Here is a 22,335-nt window from a genome sequence, read left to right on the forward strand (position 1 = left end):
ATGATTTTCACACTTATTTGAGATATTTTAAAGATGCAATAAAAGCCTCGTATTGATAAAAGAAAAAAAAAAAAGATAGCATGCACAATTTTGTAACCTCATTGTTTCATTTCACACATTATAAACATTTTCCAGTAGTCTTTGTCACATCATTTAAGAAGCTAGATGGCATTCCACTCATAGATCAAGGGTAGGGAAACTTTCTTCTGCCCAGGGCCATTTGGATATTGATAACATCATTCGAGAGCCATATGAAATTATCAACTTAAAAATGAGGCTGCGTATTTGGTCAAACGCTGAATGAACTCAGCCCTAACCTGATGGCTGGAACTGCCTCTCTGTGGTGAGGCTGTGATGTGAGCTGGTATTGATGCTGCTGCTACTCACGACTGCTTTTCCAGGTTTGCATCGGCCAGTCTGGAGCGCAGTCGACTCTGCGATCGCAAGTTTTTAAAAGAAGTGTTTGCAGTAGTAAGTTGTTCCAAACACAAGTACATATTTAGTGCATGTTTCCTCAAAGTGGGAAATTCATCATTGCTTATGTAACTTTTATAGAACTCAAGAGGCGGGAGGATGTAGCTAGCTTTCAGCTCATTATCGCTTTGCAGCATTTCGTGTTGTAGGTTATCAGGCACATAAGCTGGTTCCACATTGAAGGGTGTAGCAAAAATGTTCAATTCCATTTGTTTACTTTTCATGTCCTTGAATCTTTCATTAAATCCCTCAATCAGTTTTGCACATTCGCCAGCATATTCAAGTGTCATAGAAAGCTTCTGTCCTTCCAGAGTGGGGAAATGCACTGTGTTGTTCCTTTTGCATTGCACTTTCCACAGCCTTGATTTAGCTTCAAATGATTTCATGTTTGAAAGCAGGGAGCTGAGAAGCTGGTTGGGGCCCTGCAGCTTCTCAGAGATATTTGGTCACGTCCACCATGAATGGTAAATCACACAGCCACTTGCCATCATTGAGTTCCCTGACAGGTTTTCCCTTTATCTCCATGAACTGCTTGACTTCATCCCACAGTTCGTAAAACCTCGTGAGCATGTTCCTGTGACTCAGCCACCACACTTCACAGTGATAAACAAGATCACCGTGCTCAGAGTCAAGATCATTGAGGAACTCCTTAAGCTGGCAGCTGTTAAATCCCCTGCTTTTAAAAAATTTATGCATGACACTACTGCTGACATTACATTGTTGAGCCACAATGACTGTGCAGAGACTGTCTTGGTGTATGATGCAGTGGCATCTTATTAAATCACTTGATTCAAAACTGAGATGATTCAGTTCTTTCTTGACAAATGTAATTAACCCTTTTTGAGAGCCAATCATGACTGAAGCTCCATCCATAATAAGGCCACTTAACTTCAAATGTTAGCTCAAGTTTTTTCATTGACAAAACAAGTCTCTCAAACAAGTCCTCACCTCTTGAAGTGCCACGCATGGCTTCTAGTGACAGCAGTTTCTCTCATGTGTCAGACTCTGTAGTTATCCCATGAGCAAAAACCACCAGTTGGGCAGTATTTGTTATGTCTATTGTCCCTTCACAGCCAGAGAGAAAAACTGGAAATCTCCTGCAGAATCCTTCACTGTTCTTTCAATATCTTGTGCTAAGACAGTTATATGATCTGGGACAATTCTTTGAGACAAACTAACACTCTGAAACAATTTTACTTTGTCTGGTGCTAACAACTGCCACCATGCATTCTCCAAACTCTCCTTCTACATGAGACCTCAGCTTCTTTGCAGTTAGCTCACTCAGTGTATAACTTGTCTGAATAATGTTGTCCCTGTCACAAGGAGGCCCAGTGAAAGCGGCTTGTTGTGATTCTAAACTCCGCTGAAGAGCATTGACTTTATCCAGATGCATTTGGCCTCCCAATTCACTGAGTTTAGCATATTTTGAGCTGTAATGACCCTCCAGATTGGCTTTTTTCATTACTGCTAACATATTGCCACAAACTAGGCACACAGGTTTGCCTTTGACTTCAACAACGAAAAGAATCATTTGTCCATTTCCCTTGGTAAGATTGACACTCTGCCTCAATTTTTCTTTGTAGTTACATTTGTTGGATGTCACACCATTTAAGTTTTTAATCACGCCAGCTATGGGATTATTTTGCTTTGATCACTGTTCTAATCCTACATCTTGGATTTGGAACATATCCAATATTCATATCATTGACTCTTGAGGTTGTTTCTGTGTACTGTAATTTCCTTAATCTTCAATTGAGACTCAGTTTTTGTGAGGATTGTTAATCTTGGACATGTGAATTAAGGTTGGATTGGAGTTATCTGTGTCGACAAAGAATTGGACAACATCGTCGTCAATCATCGAAGGCAAGGTCAGCAACATCATGAGGAATCATCTCATCACATCTGGGCTCATCATCACAGGATCGACATGGTTTCACCACAGTGTGTTAACACTTTCGCAGCGTGTACACTCCCAGCCTGCCTGGTGCTGACTGTCCTCTGAGTCACTGCAATACAGGCAGGCAGCTGACAAGAAGCATAGGTGTCTGTCTTGTTATGTACTCGTATGTGTCCTGTCTATCCCATAATGGACGTTCCTTGCTTGTCTTTCAAAATTTATATTATTATGATTTACTTAATATAAATTTATGTTGCTAAGAAAAAAGCTTCTAGGTTTATTGAATATGAAGTCCCTCTTGTGGTTGCCTTGACAGGGCCAGACCAAATGATTTTGCAGTCCTTATACGGCCTGTGGGCTGGACGTTCCTCACCCACGCTGTAGATTCACCATAGTTTCCTTAATCCACTTTGTTGCCTGATATTTAGGCAATTTCCTGTCTTTTGCTATTATGAATGCAAAACTTCACGCACAAAACATTTTTAATATTTACGATTGTTTCCTGAAATTAACTGTCCAGAAGTGGTCTCTCTGTGTACAAAGGAATGAGCATCAAAGCTTCCGGGGCATTTGTCAGTGGCTTTGGAAGGGTCTGACCATCTTGTACCTGACCAGCGGCGTTCAGTCGTGCCGGGCTCACTGTGTCCTTCCACTCGGGACATTGTTACTTGGAAAATGTTTGCTAGTTTGATAAGTAAGAAGCAGTATGTTGTTGTTTTGATTTGTATTTATTTGGTTGCCGTGAGGTTGAACAGTTCCTCATATTCTTGTTTATCAGTTTTGTTTCCTCTTTTATGTATTGGCACTTTGTGTTCTTTCCCATTACTTATCTCTTCCACGTTTCTCTTCTTTTTCATTCCATACTGAGAGGATTTTGGCTCAGCCAGCAATTTTTCCCCCCAGGATTTCTTTAGCCCATTTCACTTGTCTTCCTTTAGTCTGGACCATGGTAACTGAGTAGTTATTTTTGTACTGTCATCCAGAAATAACAGAAAACTCACTTTAAAACAGAAAGCACCTGACATTATTTTTAGCTTCTTGCATCTTCTCATCAGAGACAGACGTTGGGCTTCTCACCTTGGGAAGAATGTCTTATAAGGTAATGAAGTTCACTTGGAGACATTTTTAATAAGAGACAACAGGGGTAGCTCCTTGGAGATGAATTCTGACACTCCCATGAGGCACCTGAAGTCTGAAAAGGAAGAGCTGAATGATTCTCATTCCGGGGAAAGCTGGGGTGAAGTCTAAAAAGCACTTCTGCACCATTGATTTTTCTTGGGCTTTTGTGTCTTAGCTTCTGGCTGTAAAACACTATTCATTGCCTTGGATTATGGCTTTTCCTTTTGTCCTATTTACTGACTGTCTGGGGAGTCGCTGCCAAAAGTTGTGACTGGTGATTATCACTTTGGAGGAACAAAGCTGTGTTGCTCATGCCGGAGGAAAATTAGTCAGTGTGCCTCAGCAACTTTTATTGGAGCTGTCGCATTTCTAGCTACAGGGATGCCACTGTCACCCACACTCCGGGAGATGAGAAAGACAGGGCGCAATGGTAGATAAAAAGGCAACTCTGTTATCCCAGACCATTCTTCCCAAAATAATAGATCCAGTAAAGCAGCAGGATCTTGCCAACCAACAGGGCTCGGACCCGCACACAGACCCATGTGAAGGTCCTGCCTCATTGTGTGAATGGTAAAGTGCTTTATAAAAAGGGGCAGGTGTTGTATTTTTGCAAATAGGTGAAGGTCACTGGTTCCCTGGGGTTCTTGGTGCCTTAAGCGTAAAGAGTAAACTTTTCTATATTTAGAGTTTCACTTATCCCATGTTTATTGAATTTCAGGGATTAGCAACCTACGGCCTGCAAGTCAGATTTGACTTGCCACCCATTTTTCATAGCCCAGGAGCAAAGAACGGCTTTTACCTTTTTATGCAATGGTTGAAAATATGAAAAGAAGAATAATATTTGTTGACACATGAAAATTATATGAAATTCAAATGTCAGTGTCTACAAATAAAGTTTTATTAGAACACAGCCATGTCCACTCACTCATGTATTGTCTCTGGGTGCTTTCCTACTACAATGGCAGAGTTGAGTAGTTGTGACAGAAACTGTATGACCTGCTGAACCTAAAACATTTACTATCTGGTTCTTTACAGAATAAACTGTGGATCCCTGTTCTAGACACTGGCAATGCAGCTATAAATAAGGTAGACAGAGTCCTTGCATTCTTAGAGCTTACATCCATATATAACACGGCCTCAGTGGGACTCGCCCTTGATCCTGGATTTAAAAACATTAGGTTCTAACTAACTGGGCTAACCTTATATGATTTAAGCCAACATTGGTACTAGCTTATGGAATCTGATTATTTTTTCATCAAATCAAATCAAATAAATCAAATCTACTAATCAAATCTAACTATGTTAGACTGCAAAGATCTCTTCATTTAAGACATTAAAGTAGTTGGGAAGCAACATTTATTTTAAAATGAAAATGAAAATAACAACAACAACAACACACACAATAGCTCCTTTTGATTTTCTCCTTCAATCCCAGGGGCCTAACAAATTGTCTCCTATGGATAAAAGACCAAGAAACTCTTTAGGGCTCTTTCCCTTACCCAGTGGTTTGGCAGAATTTCTGCTCTTACTCTCATAAGCAGACAGCCTCCCTTGGGCTGGTGAAACGCGGACACCAGGCTTGGGAGCTTCTCACCCGGCTAGTAAGGTGGGGATCTGCTCTCCCCTAAATGGGCAATCAGTGGAACAAGACTTGGGGGTATTAAATAATAGGAAAATTGGGTAGGCTGCTGGAAACTTTAATTTAAAAAATATCTTTTTTCCCGTTATTGATTTTAGAGAGAGAGGAAATGAGGGGGAGAGAGAGATAGAAACATTGATGAGAGAGAACATCTATTAGCTGCCTCGTGCATGCTCCCCAGTGGGGCTCTGGCCCACAACCTGGGCATGTGTCCTGACCAGGAATTGAACTGGTGACCTCTTGGTGCACGGGTCAGTGCTCAACCGCTGAGCCACACTGGTTGGACGGAAACTTTAATTTTTTAAATGTAAGGAAGTTGGAAAATCTGAGAGTCCTTAAGCTAACTTCCCAGCATACCGAAGGATTACAACTTCCACTATAGTATGAGCAATTTTCACACCTGCTCGACCAAAGAATGTCTGAAAGAATGAAGGAGGAAAGTCAAGTCACGCAGAAACAGAATGCTTGACGCACAGTGTGCTCTCAGGAATGGAAATTCATGAGTGTTTATTCATTTGCACATCTGACACTTATTGAGCTCCTATTATGTGCCAGATGCTGAAACACATTTTATTTTAATGACTAATAGTGAAAATCTTTTGGAAATGCCAGTGTCTCCTTTGTCACTTTAAAAAGTACACTCAGGCAACTAACCAATGTTGAACCTTGAAGGGCATAAAGGATCTTTTGGGCTGCATGGTTATTATTCTGCCTAGCCTCATAGGAAATAATAAAGTTACTGTAATGCTTAAGAAGGCAAACGCTGGTGTCAGACTGCCTGGGTTCGAATTCAGACGTTACCGCTCATTAAATATGTAACATAAGATAAATTTTGCCTCAGTTTCTCCATCTGTAAAACAGACAAATAATAATACTTATGTGTAGCGTTGTTGTAAAGATTAAATAATCAAAGTACCTTGGCATGTAAGAAGCCCTCAAGGTTAATGCTAACTGTTTCTTTTATCATCTTATCCGTCCAGAAAAGATAGGAAAGTTTGGAGTGAGTACAAAGGCGGGCAAAAGTAGGTCTACAGTTGTGAGTACATGAAACAGTTTATTCTTGTATTATTATTCTTTGTATTATTAACCTACTTGTGCCCACCCCTGTATATTGAGAACTTGAGGACATAACTTAGAACTTGGTGGTTCTATTTTAACGCCATTTATAGTAGGCATAATGGAAAGAACATACCCCCTTTATTTGTTGTGTGGCTTTTTTGTGTCCTTGCCTAAAAATGAAGATAGCAATATTGACTGATGGGGCTCTTTTGAGGCTCATTTGTATGCATGAGCCTGGAATTTAGTGGGTTCTCAAAAAAATTACTTTTCTTTTGCCCAAGTCAAATATGAGGAAGTAATTCCCTTTAATTAAGAGTGTTGATGAGTTGGGTTCTAGTTAATTGAACTGTAATATGTAAATCAATTTAATCGTGGACCTGCTCTGCCAGATAAACACTCAGCACCTGGTACGGTTTGGTTGAGCACCTTTGTTTGTTTGATTTTGAAAGTCTTTCCCCTTATGTAGCTTCTTAACATAGTGGCTCTCTTAACTGGGCTGTAGGCAGTTTGCATTTCAGTTGAAAGAAGGATTTTCAAAAGATTTTAGAACATTTTAATTGGTGAACTTAATAGGATTGATGTAAATTAACCCAAGTCAGTTGCAGACAATGAAACAATGGGCTGGTACCTCCTCACTCCTTGTTTATTTTTTTTAACAAAAGGAGAAAAATGGGAAGTGTTTCAAATTGAGTCACAGGCTGAGGCGAGGATTAAATGAGTAAACATTGTGGTCCTTGGTGAGACAGATTTGGGGTGGGAACTAGAGAGTCCTCAGCAGTTATCTTCTGCCGTTTATTTCCCTTTGTGGAATATCTTCTTAGCATGACGTGAGGGAAGAAAACAAACAGAAGGACGTGTTCACTGTAGCAGAGTGATGTTGAAACAAGGGTGGAAGAGAGTGGTGTGGGTTGGGTGAGGGAGGAGTAAGAATGCTTTGAGATGAGGATGAGTAAAGGAGGCTAAAGGGAGGCCGTGGAACTCCGTCCAATAATAATTTCATGGAATTACACTGGTTGCATGTATCTTACTATCTTATTTTGATAATTATCATCACTCCATGGCCCTCACCTTGAAAAAGTGATCTCAGTCATGAACACTATTGACGCTTTGGGCTGGATAATTGTTGGGGGGCCTGTCCTGTATATTCTGTAGGACTTCTAGCAGCCTGCCTGGCACCTACTTACTAGATGCCAGTAGCACCCCTTCTCCCCCTCTCCACCCAATGATAACCCAAAATGGTTCCAGACCTTACCAAATGTTCCCTGGGGAACAGAATCCACTCCCCCGCCCCCCGCCCAAGTTGAGAAGCATTGCTTTGAAATGATTTGTTTCAACCACTTTATGGGCCTTTGAGGCTTCAGCATCCCTCTCAGGCTGTGCTCATGGGAAGTCATTCCTCTGGCTAACTTTGGGATCTCTCCAGGACTGACTGGTGGCCATATGGAAACCTCCTTAAAGCAAGTGGTCTAGGCAAATCCCTCCTGTGGCAGGCTGCAGCGCCACGTTCCTGCGTGTCGGGGGATGCTTAGGTTATTTTTTTAAGCTAGTGAGGGTTTCGTCTCCAGTGATCCTTGCCCCTCCGAAGTGAGTAGTACATGGGAATAATGACAACTCAATTCTGTCTGTGGAGCATTTATTTACTATCTGACAATAAGCTAGGAGAAGGTCATGCCTAGTTGAATTATTAAAATAAAGCCTGTAGGTTATCCTCTTAAAAGAGTACCCAATTATTATTATTATTATTATTTTTAATCCTCATCCGAGGACATTTTTGCATTTATCTTCAAATAGAGCAGGAGGGAGAGAGGGGGGAAGAGAGAGAGAGAGAAACATCAATGTGAGAGAGACACATCAACTGGCTGCCACCCACATTGCCCCAACCAGGGCCAGGGACAAACTGCAACCGAGGTACGTGCCTTTAGTGGGAACCGAACCCGGGCCTCTATGGTCTGAGGGCCGACACTCTAACTGCTGAGGCAAACCGGCCAGGGCCTAATAATTATTATTTTGATATAGGTATAACCACAAAAGGAGGCCGAGAATCCCGCCCGTGGGAGGTGAATTGCTGAGTGGAATTTTAGGAAAACAAAGGCTTTGCAAGATAAAAACATTTACTTTCCTCTCCAGTTACAGGGTTAATGTTATTAACTCAAATGTCACATTCATGCCATTATTGGCAATATGCATATAATTTAAATATTTTAGCTTCCATTACATAACTGGATCTGCATTACTGACCTTCAAGGGTCCCATTCATAAGGGATTCAGAATGGGAACAATCAACTACTTCATGCAGGGGCTGGCCAGCAGGCTGGGTTTCCCAGCACTGCAGGACAAACCATGACACAGGGACCGCTTTGGAGCTGCTTGGAACATGGCAGGGTCTGGACAGAGAAGGATGGGGGTTGGGAGTGTTTTCAGGCCAGGGAGAGAACCGAGGCTTTTTCTCTTTTTGAAAAGGAGATATCCCACCTTTGTTCCAAGGGAGAATGAAATATCCATTAAGACTGGTGACACTGGGAATTTTGTTTCGGCTTGGTTCCTTTTGTTGTAACTCCAGGGCACAGCAGAGGAATCTGGGGTTATGAGCTTTCAAGCCAAGATGTGAAAGACAAAAATTCCTTCTAAGGATTTCTTCTATTGTCTCCTCAAGAATAAATATTTATAGAAAAAGTTCAAGTGAAGGCTTTATCGATGGTCATGGCTTTAAGACTAAGCCTTTGACAGAGTACACGAAAAACTATGCTTAAATGAAGGGTGATCCAATTAGGTTTCCCAGGGAAAACCAAGAAACCTCAAGATAATTTCCTAGCTAAAATCTAATTATGTCCTCAAGTGGAATAGGAATACCACTCTGAATTATCCGAGATCCATAGACTGCAGCAAAAATATACAGCCAAATTGGATTCTATTTTAAGTAATTAAGTTATTTCTCTTCACAGGACCTATAATTTGCCTTCAACAAATGTGATTTGCCTCTGAAAGATAAGACATTGCAATTTTTCCTCCAAAATGGATTTTCTGTGCCAGAAACAATTGCAAAAAGTAGACCAAATATTGCCTTAATTATATCCTGGTTATTATCCTTGAGTGCATGCCTGGGGTGCTCTGTTTGTATTCCAAGTGAGACGTATGACTACTATAGTTTAGAAATTCTGTTTAAGTGGGGACTGGAGCTGAAATTTACTCAAGAGGCTGGGGCTTGCACAATGACGGTGCACATAGCTATGGGCGATGTTACATAAGATTCCAAAATCTTTTGCAAAATATGAGCAATGGGGAGCTTGCTTCAGTTAACCTTCCTTCTGAGTTCTGAAAGCATCAGTTTAACTTTATCTGCTTGGTTGAACCCTTAAGGTGCTAGGTGTTGCAATAGATTGTGTTGATTATTTGCATAGAAGATATAGTAAGAGGGGTATTTTTGTTATGGTTAATTTTATGAAGAAAACATTCACTTTTGGCTTTATTTTCAATAACAGTTCAGTTGACCCATGACCAGGTGTTCTGAGTGACAACAGTGGGTTAAAAGCAAGGGCTAGAATGATAAATGGAATTCAGTATGTCCCCTTGAAAAGTGCAAGTTATGGAAAGTCTCTGAACCTCAGGTTCCCTCATCTGTGAAGGGAGTGATGCTATCTATTTGAGAGGATTGGAGGAGAGGAGTACAAATAAGCACACAGTGCCTGGCCTGCCACAGCTCTGGACTGCACAAGGAACAGCCGTGGTCAAATCTAACATTGTATTGCATACCTTTTCTTCTTTCTGTACATTTGTCCTGCAGAGAGATTATCTTTCATAGGAATAGGTACTGGCTGGGCATTTATAAATTTTTATGCATCAAAAATAGTTACGGCTTCAGATTTTGAAGTTATCTTACCTGCTTTGAAATACTGGCTGTGCTCCTTACCAAATGCCTCTGACTAACTTACTCCGCTTTCCGTGCTTTGCTTTCCTGCTCTGCAACATGCAATAGAATAACAGAATCAGAGCCGATAGTAAGAGTTGTGCCTAGAGTTAAGTAAAATATTACAACAAATATATCCAGGAGAGAACCTAGCATGCCATAAATGTAGCTACTATTGTGATTTTTTTACTTCTGCCAGCTAAAGGAATGTCAAAAGGAATCAGAACATAACACTAAGTTTTTCATGTACTTTTATTAACAACTTAATACAAGACTGTACATTGTATGTGCTGAAAAATGAGAAACCAGCATTTCTACACCACTTCAAGGTTGTGGTTCTAAGTGCCATCTTCTACAGCAAAAATCACATAGTGTAACCAAACAACTTAATACTTAATAACAGGAAAAGAAAATGTTCCACTGGAAGGGAGAGATTATTTATACACAAACAGCTGAGAATCATTTCTAGCTTAAGTGAGTCACTACACATCCTGGAATGTTCAGTTCCCTTTTCCACAGTCCTACTATCAGACATATAGCAACTAAGAACTTGGCCACAGGTCCTGCCTAGACACCCATAAACATGAAACAAAAACATATTTATATAAATAAGTCAAACCTCACAGAAACTAAACACAAGAAAAAAAATCCCACAGTCAATAAAAACTGTACAGTATTGGTCAGTCTTTTACATTTGAAAAAATGTGTAACTTAAAAAAAAGTTCTTTAATGTATAAAAGTCTTTTATATCAGTGTTAGCTGGAGTGAAAACTTGAAGACTCAGACTCAGTTGAAACAGAAGAATGTCCACCGCGCTTTCCCTTGGACAGGATCTTGAGGCTAGACCCTCTGCTCACAGAGGTGAGCGCATGCTGGGCAGAGGTTTTAAACTTGGCCCCAAGGAAGGCATAGAGGATAGGATTCAGGCAACAGTGGAAAAAGGCTAGGGCCTCTGTGATGGAAATCCACTTGTGTACACCGTTCTCAAACTCACATCCTTGCTTGATGATCTCTAGGAGGATGAAGGAATCGATGCTGAGTCCAATGTCGTAGGGTAGCCAGCAGGCAAAGAAAGTCAGGATGAGGATAACTGTGGTTTTGAGGGCCTTGCGCTTCTGGTAGCCCTTGGAGTGGGACAGCTTGGAGATGATGATGCAATAGCAGGACAGGATGACGATACCCGGCAGGATAAGGCCAACCATGATATGCTGAAAGTGGAACACCACCATCCACAAATTATTGGGGTAGAAGCGGTCACATATATACCTGTTGTCCACAGCCGTAACGTTGGCAAAGATAAAATCGGGAATAGCCAACAGGAGAGCAGGTATCCAGACACCAACATAGACCACCTTTTCAGCCAACAGCTTCCTAGGCTTCTGACTGTTGGTGGCGTGGACGATGGCCAGGTAGCGATCCAGACTGATGAAGGCCAGGATGAGGACACTGCTATACAGGTTGACTGTGTAGATGACATGGACAGCCTTGCACAGGAACTTTCCAAAGTACCAGTTTGCCACAGCATCAACAGCCCAGAAGGGAAGTGTGAGGACAAAGAGGAGGTCTGCCACTGACAGGTGCAGTCGGTACTTGTCTGTCATGCTTCTCAGTTTCTTTTGGTAACCCATGACTAGGATGACCAATCCATTGCCCACGATGCCAGTCAAGAAGATGATGGAGTAGATCGTGGGCAGAAAGATACGGTTGAAATGGGCATTTTCATCTCCGTAGCAGGGTTCCTTTATGGACTCATAGTCACCTGAGCCCAAGTCCTCCTCTGTGTAGTTATCTGATGGGTATATCTGCAAAAGAGGCATGGGAATAGTTACTCACTTTCAAGTTCAGCAGGCACTCCCCAAGTTAAAAAAAAATTTCTCGAGTTTTAAGAAAGCAATTTATAAGACCCAACTCAGCCCAGCCTTTTTTCAGGAAATTGTGCTCCTACTTAAGTACTGGGGAATACGAAGCATAAGAAACCTATTCTAGAATCCTATAACCCTCCTCCCAACCTTCTCCACAGGCACTTCATTATATTCCTCTTTAGAAGAACCAGTTACAAAATTCTTGGTTTAGAATAAAAGGGCGCGGAGATTCAGAAGGTTTCAAAGTCGTGTCTTTGCTAACTCTTCTGTTCCGCTCACTAGAAGTTAAGGAGAAAAAACAAAAAACAAAAACCCTTGGGAGGAAAAAACCAAAACAAAACAGAGGCCACTCCAGCGGAGGTGGGTTCTGAGGAGCTAGTGTTAACTTCCTGCGTGAAGATTCGTTAAAACAGGGAAGAGGGGAGGAGGGAGCGTGGTGGGGAGGGGGTAGGAGACCCCAAAGACTTTTATTCTAAAGCACAAAACTGTTTCCCCCACGTCTGTCGCTTGCCTGAACACAAACTATTGTGACTTCAAGCAACATGTACTAGGGAAGAAGAACGCGGCCTTAAAGCAAAGGGTGGGGTGTCAGAAGTGACTACACCCCCTCTCGTCTCCTCCCGGGCATGCCTGTTTAGCCATACCCACATTTATCACTTGGCGGGGTTGGGAGCTTAGGGAGCGCAGCATTTTCCTGGGAGGGGAAGGTTACGGGGACTGCACCCGTGGTCCTAGCCCCAAGTTTCATTTCCTCATTCTCCCCAGTCTCTTTCCACCCCACCACCACTGACTCAAGTTAATGGGGTCGGAGGTCTGCAGCTAGACTCCTCCAGGTGGAGGGCGCGCTGGGAGCCGGGTGGTGCAGCTCCGAGGGTCCCTGAGGCTGCCCACCCCCCCCACGTTCACCACCTGCAGGCAGCGACTCCCGGGCTCCGCCCCGCGGCGCGCCAGACTGGACTGGGTGCAGCGGGGAGAATGGGCGGCTCCGCGGCTAGCGCCTTTGAATCGCGCGCCGCGGGGGAAAACGAAAAGCCTTTCTGGTAAGGGGTTTTTCAAAAGCCTCCAGGAAACCACCGACGGTTAAAGGCCGCAACTGGGCTCAGTGAGAGCCAAACCGTCTTCCCACTTGCACCTGCCTGTCTGCGCCGCGGCGGCCGGCAGCCCTGGTGCCCTCCCAGGCGCTCGCTCCACCCTCCGGGCTCTGTCGCGCGCACCTCGAGATGGGTGCTGCTGCGCGGGGCTGCTTACGCATACTCTTTGGACCTCTGCACTATCCCAAACTCCCGAACCCCAGGGCCCACTCGCGGCTCTTCTTCGGCCACCCTCGAGGTCTCTCCCTCAATCCTAAGGGGTGTGGACTGCTCCCGGCCACCTCCCAGCTGCGGGGAACACTCAGACTCCTGAGGCGGCACGGTGGGTCCACCCGCCTTCCCTCCCTCCGCCCTGTGCCGGGGTCCTGGCACGGCTCCTCCGCCGCGCAGTTTAGCGAATACGCGCCCAAAGGCAAGAGTGGTTCCCAGGCGCCTTTGCCCGAAGTTAACCAGGGCGCAGTCTCTCTGTGGGAACTCAGTCCGGTGGCACCGCCCTCCATCTCTAAATTCAGACCTCACATAATTCCCACCCAACAAACTCCGCTCCCCCGAAGAAGAGACCATGGTCTCAGTCCCGGGACAGTGCGGAGCACGCCTTCTTTGCATTTGTGCACAAAATGGCATGTTTGCAAACAGCGTGCAAGCCAGGCGCGCGCCGCAGGGCTCAAGGGGGAGACACATGCAGCCACCAAAACAGTCGCTCCAAATTTTTCTCCTTTGCTCACAGAGAAAAATATTCCAATCCCATTATCCCCATGTAGCAATGCGCACAAAACTCCTTCGCATGCCCCTTCTCCCAGACACCAGCACCTCCAAAGTCCTGTACGCTTCTGCCCGTTCCGAGAGGAGGTGCGCTCTAAGCTCTTACGTTTGTACATTTAAGAACTAGCAGGCTGAAATTGGACTTACAGAAAACCCGTCCATGGTGACCGCTTGGTCTACAGGAGCAAGGAGCACCGAAGTTCTTCACACCACTTTGGTACCTGCCGCCGCAGCCAACCGACTGAAGTTTCTGGCCGAAGCTGGACTTTTATAAACACACGCTCAGCGGGCGGCGCATGCGCCTCGAGGGTGGGCGGGCGGGCTGTGAAGAGGAAGGCGGAGTAGGGTTGGGGGGAGTGGAGGGGGATTGGGGAAGAGGAGTTAGCTAAACCCAGGAGGTGACAAGGGTGCGGCGAGGGGTACGATTCGGACGGCCCTTGGAAGCCCCTGATCTGCTGCTGTTTGCTCGCTATCACCTCGTGAGTCTCAGTTGGAGAGGGCTTCCCGGAGGCATCCCCAACTTGGGAAAGCGGGATGGGCCTGGAGGAGGTGGAAAGCACGGGTGACAGACACGTCCCTGTGTGGCTCATCCATTTTTGCTCACGTGGATGAAATTCCAGACACGAAATGCTACAAATGGAGACCCCGAGGCTCAGAGAGAAGTGACTTGCCACAGGTACCCAACCAGTAGGCGGCAATGCTGGTAGTGGGTCCAGCATCTGACTCCATTCCCTCCTCTTACAGCAGATGCACCCATTCAGAAAATAACACGAGTACAGATCCCTTCTTTTTTTTCAGAGCACAACTGTATATAACTATATATCTACATTCACAGCAACGGTACCAGGGTCAGGTGTAGACGATAAAGACAGACTTTCAGGTAGAAGGATGATTTGGCATAATGTTGGAGGGAGACTGTGATATGTACATGCTTTTTATGAGAAATAGTACATTTTGTAACAGATCACAAGGCCCCCATGCGGAGGAAGCAGGAAGCAGGCTCGCGGAGATGAAATGCCTGCGCTGGACCGGGCGTTCTATTTGGGCTGGAACCCAGAGCTTGGGAGTCCGCCTCCGGCTTCTTCCACGACCCTGTGTAGAGGACAAGCGTTGAAATTAGGTTGAAGCGCTGGACAGGGTGGAGTGGGGGTCGGGGCTGGAGTTCAGAGCGGTCCCAGACGGGCTGGGGTTTGCAGTGGGCGCCCCGACAGTGCTTTCCAGCCTCGCGCCGCTTCCCGCCCGCGCGGAGCCTGGGTGGGGCTGGAGAGGGAGCGAGGGCGGGGCCGAGAAATAGCGCGATCGCGGGAGCTGTGACCGCAGGAGTGACACCAGGGACTGCGGTGTGAGCGATGACCGACGAGCGGTGATTGCTCTTCGATGCGGACCTAGACCCCCTCACCCCGGGATGGTCCGAAGAAGAGGACTTGCCCAGACTGGACACTAAAACACCGCCCTCCGTTTTCTTCCAGATAAAACTTTTCAGTGTTCCAGAGGTAGTCCGGAAACTGGGAACCTTTTTGCTACAGGCCATAATTTTCCATTTTTGACTGGGTCCCTTCTCTAATGTTTGTGGGTGAAGGTACCCCTCTACAGAAAGCTGATGTTGGGGGTCACGAGGTGGGTCTCTCAGAAACTACCAATCTAGGTCACAATAAAGACATAAAAATCAACCATAATATTACATTACGTAGAATTTTTAAAAATGTTAAAAAGTACTTTTACTTGTATTAAATCATTAATAAAACGTCAGGATTTTTACAAACTAGGTAGGACAGGCATCCTGTCCGTTGAAGGGCCAGAATTTCAGACAGGTTCCATGACTTGCTTTCCATGAAGCTTGGGAGTTAGTGGCAGAAGCAAAGTTTTGATCCAGAATGTTGGCTGCATTGTACCTCAAACGCTTCCCTTCACTGTTGCTAAAATCTGAGACCTGGATCTCTCAAGCCCACCCAAAAGGGGAAAGTGGATGAATTCAGAGTAAAATGTTTTGCACAATAAATATTTGATTATTTGTAGACCAAAGAAATCTCCTTTCTTTATCAGAAGACTCCTTTTATTTTATTTTTGTTTATCTTTAATTTTTTTAAATTGATAGAGAGGAAGGGAGAGGGAGAGAAAAAAACCAGCTATGTGGGAGAGAAACATCCATCAGCCATCTCCTGCATGCTCCTGCTTGGTCCTTCACCCTCCAAACACCCCAGCATGTGACCTGCTCCGGAATCCAATCAGCAACCTTTTAGTCACTTGAAACCCAACCAACAGCCACACTGGCCAGGCCAGGGCTTTTCCTTTTAGATCCTTTTATTTATTTATTAAAAAATTTTTTTTTCCTTTATGCTTTTGGAGAGAGAAAGGGAGAGCGGGAGAGAGATAGGACATCAATGAGAGAGAACATTGACTGGCCGCCTCCTGCATGCCCCCACTGGGGATTGGGCCCACAACCTGGGTGTGTGCCCTGACTGGGAATCGAACTGGCGACCTCTTGGTGTGTGGGTTGATGCTCAACCACTGAGCCACACTGGCTGGGCCCTTTAGATCCTTTTAAAAGGAAGCAGATAATTAAGAGAACAATGAAATGCTATTTGGTGACTACTAAATTAGGTAAAACATTTTCAAAAAGATTTGATAAGACCAGCTGTCTCTCCCTGTGGCTGCAGGGAATGTGGGTTCAAACATTCTTCCTAGAAAGGACTTTGTATTCAGCAGGAACCTTAGAGCAGTAATTCCACCTATAAAAACTTATCCTAAGGAAATTGAATTTATGCCACAAAGGTATTCATGGAAGCATTATTTATAATAGTGAAATGTCTGAACAGCTATGTCCTCTGTCAGTGGAATAGCTGAGAAGATTTGGTACACCTACGTGGAATTCAATGTGGCCATTACACATGATGTTTGTGAGGAATTTTTTTTTTTTAATTTATTTTTTATCCTCACCCGAGGACATTTTTCGAGTTTTTGTTCAGATAGAGTGGGAGGGAGAGAGAGGAAGAGAGAGAGAGAGAAACATCGATGTGAAAGGGACACATCGAGTGGCTGCCATCCACACGACCCAACCAGGGCCGGGGACAAACTACAACCGAGGTACGTGCCCTTAGTGGGAACTGAGCCCAGGTCCCACCGGACTGCAGGCCAATGCTCTAACTGCTGAGCCAAACCGGCCAGGGCTGTGAGGAATTTTTTAATGACATGGGGAAATGCTTGTGAAACAGGTGCAAAAAGCAGAGTTCAAAACTGTGCATATAGTGTGATCTGTTATGTTAAAATGTGTGTGAGGAAAAAAATTGGAAGGAAAACCAAAATGTTTATAGGAGTTTTCACTGGGTGCAGAATTATATTTGATTTTTGCTTTTTTTTCTTGCATTTTTCTGTGCTTTCCAAATTTTCTATAGTAGTCATGAAACATTTTCATTTTCGGAAAATGTCAATAAGTAAGTTAAAAAGAAAATATAATGCATCCCTTCTCATACCTTTCTACTTTCTAAAATATTCACTAGATACTTATGACGTTTTCCACAATAGTTTTATCTTTTTTCCAAGGAATGGTTTTGCTTCATTTTCCCCTGGGCCAAGCCTACCCAAGCTGGCGTCAGCTCAGGGAATAACTAGCCTTGGCCGTAGTTTGGAGGGGATGCTTCCAAATCTAGTGACACAGTGGCAAGCAATCTGCCACCTCCTGTTGCTGGCTCTGCAGCTGGTTGATTTGTGTGTGAACGTGTGTGCACGTGTGTATGTGTGTGTGTGTGACAGAAAGCTGCACTGTGTCCCCAGAGAGGCTCAAAGCCAGTCGAGAAGAAAGCTTAGGGACAGACTTCCTCCTGATGGTAGATGGCAGGAGGCAGTGGCTTTAAAGTCCTTTTGAATGTACCAAGTCTCTCTGTCCTCTCCTCTGTCTTTTAAAAGAAAAATAATCTATTTTTGTTTCTGAAAGTAGTAAACAAACAAACAAACAAACAAACAAAAAACCCACCTTCCTTAATGGCAGTAGGGGTACTCAAAGCGACCAAGTTGATGTATTCCCAAGTGATTAAAAAAAAAAAAAAAAGGCTATTTCCTAAGGGGCATGTAATTCTAGCAAAGGGCTACAAATCTCAAAGAGATAATGCTATCGAATGTCAACTATTTCCACGCTGGTGTTAGGTGGGAAAAGTGGTGCCCCACCCCGCTGTGCCCAGCCCTCTCCTTCCTGACCTCCTTCTGTCTCTACCACTGACAAGTGAAAACCACTGGAAAATAAACCCAAGCCTTCAATTTTGCAGCTATACACCAATTTTGGAAATCATTACTGAATGGTAATGAAAATCTAGAATGGTAAGCACATACTGCCAATTCAGAGTCACCCTGGTAAGTCATTTTAACAAAGCGGCCACTTACTTAACAATGCAGTGATCATCACTTGACTAGTTCCACTGCCAGAGGATACATTTCTCCCAGAGTTTGCTGTGCCCATGCGGTAGGTGCGGTGTGGCTCCGTGAAGCTGATGAACAACAACCAACAGACTCAATGTTGTTGCTTCAGAAATTATGGTGTCAAGCTGGGAAAGAGGGCATGACTTTAGGAAATAATTGAGTGAGCAAACTGTGTTCTCCATGGAAAAGGCTTGTCATTGTTTTCCTTAAACGAGTAATTTATTGGCAGTGACCTCAAGCAGCTATGTAACAAGAGGAAGTGCCTAGAGCCCTGTGGACGGTCTGCTTTCTAAAGAGAACTATGCATCCCGGGCAGAGTCAGAGTGCTCCCAGAAATGCGGCTTTGAGATTTTGCCGAAACGATTCTACCAAGAGTTTTATATTAGCAGAAGGACAGAGTGCCAATTGTGTGTGGTGTGTGTGTGTGTGTGTGTGTGTGTGTGTGTGTGTGTGTAGGAAGGTAGAGGGACCCATGCACTAGTGTTCTAGCATGAGCAATTTTCTAAATCCAAAGCCACAATTTTGCCCTATGAGCTATTTGTAGGTCTAAGGCACAAATGACAAACTCTAAAAACCTGAAGATACTATAAATGAATGAGGCAATCGGGAGTGGTGGGAACTGTGGAGAACTGGAGGGTGCATGCCCTGTCTAAAGGAGCAGTCACTAATCACTATAGCCCCATGTAAGAATTTGGGCCTGGTGGTCCAGTTTGTAAAGAGAAGCTGAATGCTCTGATTTTTTTCATGAGAAATTTCTGAAATTTAAAGTGTTGATTCAAAGCAAGCAAGCAAACAAAACACTATAAGCTTCCAGTTTATACTGGCCTAAGGTGTTGGCACTAGGAAACGAAAGAGAGATTGAGGGGTCGGGTGACTTGGAAGGATGGAATAGATTTACACAAGGGCAGCAATAGAAATAGCCTCAGAATACTTTTGGGGTGGTCTCAGTGCCATGATTTGTCCATCACTCCAAGACTGAAATTAATCACCTTGGACTTCCTAAGTTGATCCTCCGTTGTGGCTCCTAACAGTATTCAGGTTAATATTTGGGACCTTCAGAAGAATTAACTCAACCTCCCTGTGGCTCTTGTATCTTCCCTCAACTCAGGCTCTCAGTCTTCTTGGCTGCCTTGATGCATTCGTGCGGGGCTGTTATTTTTCTCAACTAGTGCAGGACATTCCTCTCTCATCTCTTCAAACAGAAATACCTGCAGTAGAAAGGAGGACCCCAGCTGAACAGTGTGGCTGAGTGGTTCAGAGCGTGGGGCTTTGGGGTCAGCTCTTAAAGGCTCTTGAGGGCTGACTGTACACATCTCTTCCCACTCCACATTCAGGGACATCACACGGGTAGCTTAAAATCGACCATGGTGGGAATATTTACACCATGGAAATCTGCAAATGCTACAAACCAGGGCTTATTTATTTACTGAGAACCAGCTTACCAGAATACAATTTATCAGTCTAGATCCTGGGCAAGCATCTCTCTGTTTTTTTTTTTTTAGCTGCAATATCAAGATAATAATAGCATTTCACTTTGTGGCTTGTTGGAAGGATTAAATGTGATAGTGCATGAAGTCTTTAGCAGTGTGGGCAGATAGTAAACACTCAATAAACATTACCTGTTATTAATATAGGCTCATACATATCTCAGCTACTGACATGTCTTTCTTGTCGGTGGAAGGCTTTGATTAAACAGGCAAATGGCTTTCTCCACCATTACCCACGAAAGTGAGGTAAAGGGAAATGGGGCCTTGAATGAAGTGTGAGATGTTCTAATTGTGGGGCAGAAGAAAGACATATGTGATAGGGGAAGGAAAGAAAAGTAATAAAGCTTCTCATATGTGCCTTGAAAGCTACTTCTGTAGTTGCAGAGACTCAAATTCAGGGCTGGAAGGGATCTTTGAATCCATTTGGTCCCTGTTCCAAGGAGTGCCTTCTACAGCCACACAGGGTGGTCCCATCTCTGAACACTCCCAGGAATGGGCAGCTGTTACTCAGAAAGGGAGCTCATCCACGGCTGGGCAGACCTGATCACCAGACAGCCTTTTCCATAGGCACCTGCCTCCCCTATTTTCTGTCCACTGGGTCTAATTTAGCTATTAGCTTAACTGGATAAGATGCCATGAGAGGAAGCCAACAAGAGAGGCAGCCAAAACTGTCCTGAGGCTAAAGCAAAACTTGCCCTTCTCGACATGTTTATTTCTGCAGCCACAGGGACAATTCTAAGGAGAGGTCTCTTTGTTCCATTAGCAAGTTTGAGAGAAGAATCAGGCCAGATTAGGATTTCTTTTCATAAAATAAAAAAGATCTCCAAACATGGAAGATTTGGGGATTAAGTGACTCAGCAGATTTAGTGCTGGACTTTTGAAGGCCTCCCAAACTTCTCAGATGTACTTGCTGTGGAGAGAAAATGTGGGAAAGCAGCAATAAAATGGGGATGCAGGCTATTAAAGAGCAAGGTTACCCCCTCTTTGCTTGGTGTTACATAAGGGGGAACCAGGTTAAAATGAATACTCAAAAAACTGTCTGAAGATCCATGCCTAAATGTGCCTTTCTTAGCAGGTGCTGATGGCTACCTGGAGAAAGCATTGTTTTATCATCTAGGAGCCCTCTACCCCTTTCAATCAAAAGCTCAGGGAATTTCCTGGAATCCTTGCAAATTGGGGATGGCTCTGTGTTGGAAGGTTTTCTTTCTTTCTTTTTTTTCTTTTATCCTCACCTGAGGACATTTTTGCATTTTGTCTTCAGATAGAGCAGGAGGGAGAGAGAGGGAGGAAGAGAGAGAGAGAGAGAAATATCGATGTGAGAGAGACACATCGACTGGTTGCCACACACATGACCCCAACCAGGGCCAGGGACAAACTGTAAGTGGGGTATGTGCCCTTAGCAGGAACCAAACCGGGTCTCTCCGGTCCGTGGGCGGACGCTTTAACCGCTGAGCCAAACTGGCCAGGGCGGAACAGTTTCTTTTTTAAAAAAATATTTTTTATTGATTTTAGAAAGAGAGAGGAAGGCAGAGGGAGAGAGGGATGTGAAAGAGAAGCACCCATCGGCTGCCTCCCGTATGGACTCGGTCAAGGGATGGATTCTGCAACCTCGTATATGCCCCGACCTGGAGTCAACCAGACACCTTTCAGTGCAAGGGACAATGCTCAACCAACTGAGCCACACTGGCTGGAGTGGTTTCTTTTTTAAACTTTATCTTTTTTTTTTTATCCTCACCAGAGGACATTTTTCCACTTTTTGTTCAGATAGAGTGGGAGGGAGAGAGAGAGAGAGAAATAAACATCGACATGAAAGGGACACATTGAGTGGTTGCCACCCACACAACCCAACCAGGGCCGGGGACAAACTGCAACCACGGTACGCGCCCTTAGCGGGAACCGAACCCGGGTCTCTCTGGACCGCAGGCTGATGCTCTAACCGCTGAGCCAAACTGGCCAGGGCTAAACTATCTTTATTGAAGTATTATAGATGTCCCTCCTTTTTTCTCCAAGTGACACCCCCGACCCTCACCTTCACCACACTGTTGTCTGTGTCCATTGATATATGCATGTAAGTTCTTTGATTTCTCTCTTCAGCGTCCCCCCTCCCCCCCGCCCTTCCCCGCCAGGTTTGTAAGCCTGATCCCTACTTCCATGTCTCTGGATCTAATTTGTTCATCAGCGTATTTTATTCATCAGATTCCACAAATAAGTGAGATCATGTGGTACTTGTCTTTCTCTGACTGGTTTATTTTGTTCAGTATAATACTCTTCAGGTTTCTTTCTTTTTTTTTTTTTTATCCTCACCTGAGGATATTTTTCCTTTTTTTTTTTTTTTTGTTCAGATAGAGTGGGGGGGGGAGGGAGAGAGAGAGAGAGACAGACAGAGAGAGAGAGACAGAGACATCGACGTGAAAGGGACACATCGAGTGGTCGCCACCCACACAACCCAACCAGGGCCGGGGACAAGCTGCAACCGAGGTACGTGCCCTTAGTGGGAACCGAACCTGGGCCTCTCTGGACCGCAGGCCGACGCTCTAACCGCTGAGCCAAACCGGCCAGGGCTCCAGGTTTCTATTTATTTATTTATTTATTTATTTTTATCCGAGGACATTTTTCCATTTTTTGTTCAGA

At 44.3% G+C, this 22,335-nt stretch overlaps 1 protein-coding gene across 1 annotated transcript; it reads right to left on the bottom strand.

Annotated features, from left to right (window-relative positions):
• Positions 1-10,326: 10,326 nt before the first annotated feature.
• CXCR4 (C-X-C motif chemokine receptor 4) lies at positions 10,327-14,075 on the bottom strand. Its single transcript, XM_036254382.1, has 2 exons — positions 13,955-14,075; positions 10,327-11,894 (listed from the first exon to the last, which is right to left on the bottom strand). The coding sequence occupies exons 1-2, from the start codon at positions 13,967-13,969 to the stop codon at positions 10,848-10,850; spliced, it is 1,062 nt and encodes a 353-aa protein (XP_036110275.1). The 5' UTR covers positions 13,970-14,075; the 3' UTR covers positions 10,327-10,847.
• Between the last annotated feature and the right edge of the window lie 8,260 nt (positions 14,076-22,335).

This window comes from Molossus molossus, unplaced genomic scaffold (assembly GCF_014108415.1).
Source record: "Molossus molossus isolate mMolMol1 unplaced genomic scaffold, mMolMol1.p scaffold_m16_p_11, whole genome shotgun sequence".
In the NCBI taxonomy this organism is placed as follows: domain Eukaryota; kingdom Metazoa; phylum Chordata; class Mammalia; order Chiroptera; family Molossidae; genus Molossus; species Molossus molossus.